General features: G+C 44.8%; 2 protein-coding genes across 2 annotated transcripts; both read left to right on the top strand.

Annotated features, from left to right (window-relative positions):
- The first annotated feature begins 328 nt into the window (after nt 1–328).
- LOC134454968 (hornerin-like) lies at nt 329–2,574 on the top strand. The gene is made up of 4 exons (XM_063206045.1): nt 329–400; nt 934–986; nt 1,262–2,400; nt 2,521–2,574. The coding sequence occupies exons 1-3, from the start codon at nt 369–371 to the stop codon at nt 2,395–2,397; spliced, it is 1,221 nt and encodes a 406-aa protein (XP_063062115.1). The 5' UTR covers nt 329–368; the 3' UTR covers nt 2,398–2,400; nt 2,521–2,574.
- Nucleotides 2,575–5,504: 2,930 nt separating this feature from the next.
- On the top strand, nt 5,505–7,767 carry LOC134454966 (G-box-binding factor-like). Its single transcript, XM_063206044.1, has 4 exons — nt 5,505–5,568; nt 5,654–5,706; nt 5,825–7,385; nt 7,680–7,767. The coding sequence occupies exons 1-3, from the start codon at nt 5,540–5,542 to the stop codon at nt 7,168–7,170; spliced, it is 1,428 nt and encodes a 475-aa protein (XP_063062114.1). The 5' UTR covers nt 5,505–5,539; the 3' UTR covers nt 7,171–7,385; nt 7,680–7,767.
- The last annotated feature ends 3,154 nt before the right edge of the window (nt 7,768–10,921 follow it).

Below are 10,921 nucleotides of genomic sequence, written 5' to 3'. Positions count from 1 at the left end.
TTTGTTGAACGGTATGCTACAAATCTACAGCCAGTTGGGAGAAGGGTGTGAGTGACTAGTAATTTGCAAACCATACCAAGAAACCTGGAATGGAGTAAAATGGAACAGAGTGGCAATTCTATCGACATTTTAGCCCATGTATTATCTTTGAGGCAGTCGACCAAAATCCTGACCAATTATAATTAAATTGGGTTAAACGCTGATAAAGTGGAATCAAGTGACGTACACCCAGAATCCAAATGCTGTTCAGCTGATCTTGTTTCCATACTCAGCATGTGATTGGTTGAAACAAAATGGCCTCTGAATTAAATGCTGCCTCAGCTGCTGTTTCTGTGTGACAGTGTGGAGGTAGCAACTAGTACTCCAGCATGATGTGGATGGGTCCTGGAAGAGAGTTGAGGTAAGGATTTTAAAGGTTGTTGTCTTTGTGATGGGCAAGATGAAGCTTTGTGAAATGCTGAAGGAGTTGAAACAATTGTTCCATGAGCTTTCGGAACAATCTGGAACCAGTCTCCGCAGTGGTTAAATCTACCTGCTAATGTGTAAACTCAAATGATATTATGTTTTGTCTTCATTATGAAACCCTTTATTTTTAAAGGCCAGGTGAAACACTGGCTTAGCTGATGCAAGTATTTTACTCTTAGGAATGACAACTGTCGGGCCCAGGTAATGTGCAGTTGCGCTACCAGCACAATAGGTCACACTTTGATTTTGATCAAAACGTGCTTTCACCACACATCCCGCCTAGTGTAGCATCATCCTCACGGAGCATGAATGTTTTGAGACAAGGTTTGGAGCAGCGTTTCAAAATGTTCACTTCTTTGCGATCTTCCATTTCTGCCATCCCCAAGTTTTCCTGGTAATTGTTTTTTTTAGCTTCAAGATTTCATTGTTGCTGTTATCCATGCCTAACATTTGTTTTTGTACTTGTAGGTTGGCCATGCTGATTTTGGCCTTTGCCTGCCATGACCTCATGCTTGCAAATGGTAAGGCCATGGACTCAACGCTAACTTGCCTAACTTACCCCCCCCCCCCCACACACACACACACACACACACAAATATACCAGCAAAACCCATTCAAAGGGCCCCCAAATGACTAGAACCTCTACTGCCTTAATGACTACTGGTAGTGTACATTTAGTCTTGCCTTTTGTATTTCATATAGGCTGCTAGACTTCTATTTTCTATTTGCTAGATGAAGGAGCTACTCTACTTGTATTACATTGTTCACCAAGTTTCTGCCTATTTTGGCGTTTCAGGGTATCCAAGCAACTGGTATGGTTATGGTGAAGATGCGTCGCCTGGTGGTTACAAGCCTTCCACCTCAAGTGGCAGCACCGGCTTCACCGACACTTCGTACCCAGGAAGTAGCAGTGATGGCAGGTACAAGCCCCACTCAACGGGCACCAGTGATGACTACAAACCCTCATCCTCTGGTAACTATGGCCATTCCTCTTCTGGCAGTAGCAACAGCAACGGCTTCAAACCTGCCTCCTCCGGTAGCTATGGCCCCTCCTCCTCTGGTAACTATGGCCCCTCCTCCTCTGGTAACTATGGCCCTTCATCCTCTGGTAACTATGGCCATTCCTCCTCTGGCAGTAGCAACAGCGATGGCTTCAAACCTTCCTCCTCTGGTAACCATGGCCCTTCATCCTCTGGTAGCCACGGTCCTTCCTCCTCTGGTAACTATGGCTCTTCCTCCTCTGGCAGTAGCAGCAGTGATGGCTACAAGCCTTCAACCTCCGGCATCAGTAACTATAGCTCTCTGAGCAGCGGCAGCAGTTACCAACCATCCATTGGACTCGGCAGCACTGGCTATAAGCCAGCTAGGCGCACCAGTACCAGCACTAGTGTTATTGGCTACAAGGTGACCGCAACCAAACCCACACAGCAGCAAAACCAGCAGCCGTCCTGGAGGGGACCGGGGTCGTCCAAGTCCGTGCAGCAGAACCAGCAGCCATCCTGGAGTCCACAAGGTTTGTCCAAGTCAGTGCAGCAGAACCAGCAGCCATCCTGGAGTACACAGGGTCCGTCCAAACCCGCGCAACAGACATCCTTCAACAGCTGGAAGCCACAGCGTACATCCAAACATGTGCAGCAGAACCAGCAGCCGTCCTTTAGGCCAAGGTCCAAACCAGTGCAGCAAAACGAGGGGGATTCAAATTGGGTCTATCCTTCATGGTACCAAGATGGTTCTACTTCAGACAGTCCCCCATCTGTGCAGAGTGGGTCGAGGCCAGACCGTCCCTCTGTCACCGGCGGATCTGAGTGTACCACCTGCTGGCGTCAGACTGATCAGACTGGTCAAGATGAGTCTTCCTATCGGTCTGCAAATATTTTCCTCGACCCGGAAGTTTCAAGCTACTTGGCTTATCTTGGGGAGACCATGGGCTGACGGGTAGGGCATGTTTTGGAGTTTCTTGTAATTGAATACTTGATTTAAATGTTATTGTTAACTTTGATTTCATACTGGTCATGGTTTTAAATGTCATCATTAACTTCTGTTTTCTCTTTTCAGGTCTTGTGTGTTTTAAAAATGAACCTTCAATAAAAAATGATTATGATGAAATTATTGGTGTGTCTTCATGGTGGCTAAGGTTTTGCAAACTAATCCGATCAGTTAAAATTGCTATTTGGTGTACTTGGTAATACTACCTGAGTAACGTCAGTAGGTGGACAGTATCTTAAAATAGTTTCAGGGGTGGTACACTTAACAAAATGCAAAAAAATGCATGGTTCATGTGTTGGTTACCTCTTAAATTTGCTTCCTTAATTGACAGGAGTTGCATTTTTCCCCCCTCCCTTTTTTAACAGTAGTTGTGCAGGTGTCTCTTTATAAAATATTGTCTATTCTCAAATCATTAGGTTTCATTTCAATATTCACGTTGTTACTAGCTAATTTTCAACGAAAACCCAAAACTGTGCTGCTTAAAGGGAATTGACGCCAAATAATTGATCTTTTCCCCCATTGAAACCACTCCCTACTGCCAAGTTTGATCTTTTCATTACTGTTGTACAGAGCAATTGGCTAATATTTTCTAGTATGACCAGTACACCAAGTTTTGCTGTTAATGTGAACATGGCAGACATGGAGAACATCCACCTTTTACATTTATGAAGAATGCAATTTTCCCAGTTATGAATACATACAACTTGATAGTGGTGGTATTTGTGAAAAATGTGACATTTGTGAATGGGCAGCATGAATTCTGGAAATTGACTACTCCATGGACTACTAAAAACATTACAGTCAGCCTTTTAAAAAGCGCTGATGCTCAGTGTGGTCCATGATCTGACACTGAGATTTTTTAGTTTATTTCCAAAATGTATGCCACCCATTCACTAATGTTACCTTGTTCATGCATATTTACCACCACCATCAAATTCAGTGTTCATTATGACTGGAAAAATTGGACTTTTCATACATGAAAAGGGGGATCTTCTCCATGGTCCGCCATTTTGAATTTCCAGAAATAGACATTTTTTGCTGTAAAACTGACTGTACTTGGGCCATACTAGAAAATATTAGTTTATTACTGAGTAAATGTTCATGAAAAGATCAAATTTGGCAATAGGCAACCCAGTTTCAATGAGCAGCATAGTTGCAGTACCTTTTTTGACCATTTCCTGCACAATGTCCCTTTAAGTGGTCCACAAAGGGATTTCCAGAAAAAGTAGTTAGAATTGCCAAGATCGCCTTTTATAGGCTATATTTGTGACTTAAAACTGCAAGCCCATTAACTCAGTTGATTGGTCTCTGAAAAGTTTGCGAAATACTGCATCAAATGGGATGTTTTGTTAGACATGCCGGGAGAGAGAGAGACACTACCGCTCCAAAAAAAGTTGGTCAACTTTGATTATGGTGCACATTTGGATGTCATTGTTTCAATTGCTATGTTTACATGATGGTTTTAATTCCGAATTAACTCCATTTATTTCTGAATAAAGCTTAATTCCGTTTTCAATATCATGTAAACACGTCTTAATTCGGAATTAAATGAAAGATCAAAGTAAATTCGACTTATCTATTTGATTCTGAATTATTAATTTGGAATTAAAACTCATGTAAACGTAGCAAATAAGCTCCTGCAGGGTCACTTGTTTCGATCCAGAGTTGCATTAACCCATTGATGCCTGAAGCACCTGCAAAAAAACCCGCCTGCTGAATGCCTATAAGCCCTTGTTGGGAAAGTGGCCCTCAGCCTCTAAAAAAACAAAATGTCTCGCCCCCTGATGCACATAACATGAAATAAGTTGTATTTAAACCCTAAGACCCTCGTCGTGCATTAGAATGTGTTCATTCAGCTGTAACATACCCACCTTTTTATTGCAAAAGCAAAACTCTCATGAGCCTGAATGCAGCGTATATGTTGCTCCAGGCACCAAAGGTCAAATAACATACGAGTCATCAGGCATCAATGAGTTCATTTTCAATTGAGTCGGGTCAGAACACAGCACAAAGCCTTCTCCAGCACCTCCCAAAGACTTTCAGGACTCTGTGGTGGCCAATCCATGGGTGAAAATGTGTCATGCTACCGGCTACTCATCACTCAGGTGCCATACGCATAAACAGCTTGACATTTTCCATGTGCGTTATGCCCTTTTTTGGGGGAAAACATTGGGGGGGAAGCCAAGATTGATGGTGTTGGGAAAGAATAAACGAAAGACAAGGACCTGTAGAATAGCGTTGTTCATGTGCAACATGCCGAAAACGTGTTGTGTTATATAGCCATATAATAATATAGCCAAACAGCCATGGCTGAAGTATGGAATGTGTTCATTTAGGGTAGCCGATGTAGCATGTTGGTTAATTAGACATTCAGCTTGCTTTCCCCCACAAAGGGGCGTAACCCACATTCACGAGCAAAGTAACAGGTGCAAGGCTAGAGCTTGGAGGAGGGCTATTGATATTCATTAAACAAGGGGGGTGGTCCTCATTACATTGCATGTATTGGGTGAGGGCAGAGGCACATCTTGCCACCAGGCAAGGCAGGCAGCCGCTTGGGGCCCCCAGGCCCCTAGATAGTGAATAACAGTCCATACTGTGCTACAGTAGTGGTGTTTTTGGTTCAAATGTTCATTGTTTTGCATTTTCGCTTGGGGCCCCACCTGACACTAGAATCGCCCCTGGGTGAGGGGGACCTTCAGATGACTCTGGAGTCCGTTTCTCGAAAGCGTCTTTGCTATCGTCGTTAGCAAAGTCCTTCGTAAGAGCGACTCAACTCTCTCTCGACAGCGACGCTCACCACTAAATCCAAGGGAACGGTAAGACGGTCTTAAGACGGTCTTAAGACGGTTAGCAACGACAAGAATCGAGAAACGGACCCCTGATTGGTTAAGACAAAATTGCCCCTGAATTAAAAGCTATCAGTGGCCCTGCCTCTGCACTTACCACACATGATTGTACTAATTATTCCCTCTGCTGATCTTGTTTCTGCAATCAATCTGATTGGTTGAGACAAAATTGCCTCTGAACTAAAAGCAGCCTGAACCATTGATATTGCTTTTAGGAAGCCAGCGTGGAGTGGCATTGCTTCATGATGGGCCTCAGTAAAGCAGACTTAATGTGTGTATTTTACTGGCTTGGCTTTATATTTGATGTTTGTTATTTAGCAGTACCATGATGCCTAACATTTCTCTTTGTACGATAGGTTAGCTGTGTTCATTTTAGCCATTGCCTCCAATGGCATCCGACTTGCAAATGGTAAGGACAATAAGGTCACCTTCAAGATTTTTTTTCTGTGGTTTAAGTAACGCCCTTTCATAACTAATAATGTGCAATAAGCTCAACCCTATGTCTATCCCTTTTTTTTTTTTTTTAGGGAACCAGAAGGTATCGCCTGTGACACAGAGTACATCCAGACCTGTGCATCAGCAGATGGATGAGCAAAAAACATCCTTGAACCGTCAGGTTACATCCGATCCTACGCTTCAGAAGCAGCAACTGTCCATGCACCAACTGTCCATACACCAGCTGTCCAAAAGTGTCGACATTGACATTGACATTAACATTCACAGCCACAGCATTAGTTTCCAGCCGTCGACAAGTGTCAGCAACAGTATTGAGGTCGACCCGTCCACGACTATCCTTGCATTTGACCCGTACACAAACATCATTGACTCGCCACCATCCACATTTGTCCATACCCACATAGTGATTGGCAACAACAATGGGGCCACCTCTGAACATGTGCAGCAGAACGAGAAGCTACCTGGGGCCTCACAGGATTCATCCGATCCTGAGCAGCAAGGGCAGCAGCTACCCTTCAATGATGAGCAGCAACAGCATCAGGCGACCTCTGAACCTGAGCAGCATCAGGCAACCTCCACACCTGTGCATCATCAGGCGACCTCCACACCTGAGCAACATTCAGTGACCTCCAAACCTGAGCAACAGAGGAAACTGCAGCATCAGGCGACCTTCACACCTGTGCAGCATCCGGCGACCTCCACACCTGAGCAACGGAGGAAACTGCAGCATCAGGCGACCTCGGAACCTGAGCAGCAGCAGCAGCAGCATCCGGCGACCTCCACACCTGTGCAGCATCCGGCGACCTCCACACCTGTGCAGCATCCGGCGACCTCCACACCTGAGCAACGGAGGAAACTGCAACATCTGGTGACCTCTGAACCTGAGCAGCAGCAGCATCAGGCGACCTCTGAATCTGAGCAGCAGCAGCATCATCATCATCATCATCATCATCAGGCGACCTCCAAACCTGAGCAGCGGCATCAGGCGACCTCTGAACCTGAGCGGCAGCAGCAGCATCATCAGGCGACCTCTGAACCTGAGCAGCAGCAGACGACCTCCGAACCTGAGCAGCAGCAGACGACCTCCGTACCTGAGCAGCGTCATCAGGCAACCTCTGAACCTGAGCAGCGTCATCAGGCGACCTCTGAACCTGTGCATCATCACGCGACCGCCGAACCTGAGCAACATCCAGTGACCTCCACACCTATGCAACAGAAGCAAAAGCAGTCCCAAGAGCGGACGCGGGCTAAATCAAAACAAGGTGTCTGGACGGGCATCCATGGTGATCCAGAGGCTACAACCAAACCTGGCCAGCAGGATCAGGAGGAGATCAACGCGCCGCCTGGGACGGCGTCTTCTGAATCCAAATCTGTGCAATGGAAAAGGCTGCCATCCCGGACTCGACTAGAGAGCTAGATCAGTGGTTCCCAACCTTTTTTGAACAAACGCTCCCTTGACCTGGGGGTGTTGACATTGGGCTTCAGATGGGGTAACAGGGCCAGCTTTTGCAGTTCCCAGTTGAAACTGACTGGGTCAAGATGTTTCTAGGGCAAGCACGGCATCTGTACAACCCTGACCCTGATCTCTCCAAGATGGGCCATGTGTCTTCCTGAAGCATTGAAGACTAAATGGTTTGTTTAAATGTTTTTCTAGTGGCTTTTTCTATTGAGTATTGAGTCTGTATGCACGCTCAAGCATTTGGCTTATCCTATACATGGGTTCTCAGTGTTTATCAACACGATGTTATGAGGAGGGCCAAGACACTGGCAGCCAACCACGTGAGCTAATTGTTTTGACCGACAGCGGTTTCCAACAATCAGAGGTTGAGTTGTGCGCAGCTAGGTTCGCGCAGTCAGGTTATAAACAAAATTTAGAACCCATGTATTCAACAATGTGTGACTTTATTTTTCCCCTTCTCTTTTCAGGTTATGATTCTCTTGGTGATCCTCCACCATTTCTGGAAAAGAGCTCACTTCACACCATCCCTTGAGTTGAAATAAATAAATAAATGAATGAATGAATGAATGGATTTATTTCACTATTTTGTAAAAATATGGTTCAGCAACTGAATCATACAATTGAGTTTCACTTTTCTTTTGTTGCTCCAGCTGTTCTTAATCTGGTGATTTAATTCTCGTTTCAAACGCATAATTATCATTGACTTGTATGGGGCTAGCTCTTGAGACTGGAAGAACTCTTGAGAATGGAAGAACAGGAGAAGGATAATGTTCAATTATTTAGAAAGGTAAGGTGTAAAATGAACAACTTCCAGAAATGACAGGGTATCAATTTAAAGGGAAAAAAATGAAATTAAATTTTATTCTGTATTCTCATGGTGAGGGTTTTGGTGAATTTTGTGGAAATGTAAATTCCGTCTCTTTTGCAAGCAAGCCAACGATCACATTCGTAATTTCTAAACATTTCACTCTGAGAATGTAATTTTAGAATCGTGCATGGTTGTAGAACCCATTCTTGGTTCTAGAACCCAAACCTTACATGGCTTACTTATGGTTGAAAAGCACCGCACTTGTCAAAACTCCTGTTGGAGGCAAATCAATGAGGTCACGCAGTTCTGTATTATAGTGAATTCTCCAAGCTTTCACAAGAGCAATCACTGATGTGGGAATGTTGGGGAGTCAGTAGGCCCTATCCTTCTCTGTATATTAGCAGAGACACTTTAGGAGGAGTCAAAACACTTAAAGCATCCATAGAAATGCAGAGGTGGAAAGTAACTAATTACTTTACTCGCGTTACTGTAATTGAGTAGCTTTTTTGTGTACTTGTACTTTTTAAACTACTTTTTAAAATTTTTAATTTTACTTTTACTTAAGTACATTTTCTTTCGAGTAATGTACTTCGGTACATTTCACAGCACAAGCGTTACTGAGTAAAAAAAAAAAAAGAATTCTAGCCTAGTTTACGGTAGCCTATAAAGAGTTGGCGCGTGCAACCTGTCTCTCACTCAAACGATGATGGCCGACATGGAGGCTGACGATGGAGATTCACTTATCTCATAGGAGATCAACATTAGCTGTTCTTTTTCTAACCCAGTGCACCCCTTGCACATCTAGAGGCACAAAACGCTGATTGTAAAAAAAAAGTAACTTTTTACTTTTACTCAAAGTACATTTTAAATTATTTACTTTTTAATTGAGTAGATTTTTTGACTGGTAAATTTACTCGTACTTGAGTACATTTTCAACAGAGTAACAGTACTTGTACTTGAGTACAATATTTTAGTACTCTTTCCACCTCTGTAGAAATGAACGGGGCAATCTGTAATGGCACCATCTCTCATCTGTCCGGTTACAAGAGCCAATTGCTTGCTACATTACATTACACTTAGCTGACATTTTTAATCTATACTTTACAATTGAGATGTCGGTCTATGTCGGTATAATATTTCATAATGGTCCGATCACATATACTGTATAGGGAATTAACCTTTAAATAAAGTGTTACACTTGTTTCGCTATTAAAAGAGACATCAGAGAGAGTAGATTAGATCAAGAGGATTCAAACTCCGCCCAAAGGACTGTGCTCAAGTTCAGTCTCCTAAGGAGGCGTTGTCCTCTCCTCCTTCTTCTTTTTCGGTGTCATTTGGTGACAGCTTGCCTAACGTGCGCTACCGTCATCTACAGTGGAAAGGGAACTCCATTTATTCTCAACCTAAAGCTTCCAAATGTCTCCTAATCAATCGCAGGTATCCTAAAGGGGCGTTCAACATGACATCACACGGATCCAGGGAATGCATGTGCTTGAAGTACCTTACTTTACTCTATACTCTTTTTGGAGCATGTTGTGCAGAAACCCAATCCATCTTGTCACATCTTTCTTCCATGGAGTCCCGGAATTCGGTACAGTCATAGGGCGTGTGCATCACAGTAGACTGGTGGGTGGGGGTAGGGGGGGGGGGGGGGGGGCAGCGCAGTCGCCGTAGGTCTTGGTGCTCCTCAGTGCAGTCTCAGGGCGTGTCACATTGGATAGGGGCATGGGTGTGGGGGTTCAGAGCCGTCTTACCGCACAAATAGACCAAGCGCGACATGAGCGAGGCGAGCGACGGAAGTAATTGACTTTGTATTGAGTCGCGCGACAAAAGCGATTCTGGAGACTGGAGGCGATTCGCACGCCGAGAGCGTCAGTTTGAAGTTGAAATCCTATTCTATGACGCGACAGCCAATGACTGTGTAGAGGTCAGTGACCACAGCACAATGGGAATGTTTGAATGCTTTGCCTTCTGCTTGTAACGGACATACGCTAGTCGCTTCAATCGCTCGTATCGCTCTTGCTGCACAGCAGTGATTCTCTGTCGCTTCAATCGCGTCACGCTTGGTCTATTCGTGCGGTTAGGGTGTGCATCACAGTAGATTATATTACAGTATTCTATTGTCCTTTCGGAAAATCATTCTGTGCCATTTGAAGTGCTGCTGATACAATTACAAAAACATACAAACACAATAGACTGACACAGCCCCCATCACCCGCCCCCCCCTGTAGGACAAAAAGACAGGTTGACATCATGACAAAAAATCCAACTTCAATACAGTACAATACTACAGAGCAGTTATGCAGAGCCATTGGAGGTGGGGGTGGGGGTGCAGCACTGTCACAGTAGGTCATGCTGCTCCTCAGCAGTGTTGCCAGATGTGTCCGATCAAATCCCGCCCCAAAAGGTTCTCAAAAACCACCAAAATGCGCTGAATTCCGCCCAAATTCAACAAATTACATTGACTTCTACGGGCCCAAAAAGGCAGGAGAAAAAAAAAGCCAAATGGCCAATTTTTCCCGTTTTTACCCACAGACGCTCATCCCAAGTAGCCCAATTGGACGGACGCCCGCCCAATCTGGCAACACTGCTCCTCAGTGCCGTCTCAGGGTGTGTGTCACAGTAGATAGGGGCATGGGAGTTGTGGAGGTGGTTGGTTCAGTGCAGTCTCAGGGCCTGTGTCAGTGACATATTTGCTTTGACATTTTCCTCCACCAGGGAGGTTCAGGGCTGACCTGCTAGGAGAGTGTCGCCTGGCGTTAAACTCACTGGGTACGCCCACGCACACACACACACACACACACGCACACACACACACACACTGGGTACGCCCACGCACACACATGGACACACACACACACAGACTATACGCACACACACACACAGGCGACATACACTCAC

Source organism: Engraulis encrasicolus, chromosome 9 (genome assembly GCF_034702125.1).
Source record: "Engraulis encrasicolus isolate BLACKSEA-1 chromosome 9, IST_EnEncr_1.0, whole genome shotgun sequence".
In the NCBI taxonomy this organism is placed as follows: Eukaryota; Metazoa; Chordata; class Actinopteri; order Clupeiformes; family Engraulidae; genus Engraulis; species Engraulis encrasicolus.
Note: the sequence above shows the minus strand (reverse complement) of the source record. Positions and strands in the feature narration are given on the sequence as shown.

Bases quoted from the DNA above. Each gene is read 5' to 3' on its own strand.
- LOC134454966 (XM_063206044.1), top strand. From the start codon at position 5,540: ATGATGGGCCTCAGTAAAGCAGACTTAAT. The intron at 5,569-5,653 runs GTGTGTATTTTA...TTTGTACGATAG, and splicing joins CTCAGTAAAGCAGACTTAAT to GTTAGCTGTGTTCATTTTAG. The intron at 5,707-5,824 runs GTAAGGACAATA...TTTTTTTTTTAG, and splicing joins TGGCATCCGACTTGCAAATG to GGAACCAGAAGGTATCGCCT.
- LOC134454968 (XM_063206045.1), top strand. From the start codon at position 369: ATGATGTGGATGGGTCCTGGAAGAGAGTTGAG. The intron at 401-933 runs GTAAGGATTTTA...TTGTACTTGTAG, and splicing joins GGTCCTGGAAGAGAGTTGAG to GTTGGCCATGCTGATTTTGG. The intron at 987-1,261 runs GTAAGGCCATGG...TTGGCGTTTCAG, and splicing joins TGACCTCATGCTTGCAAATG to GGTATCCAAGCAACTGGTAT.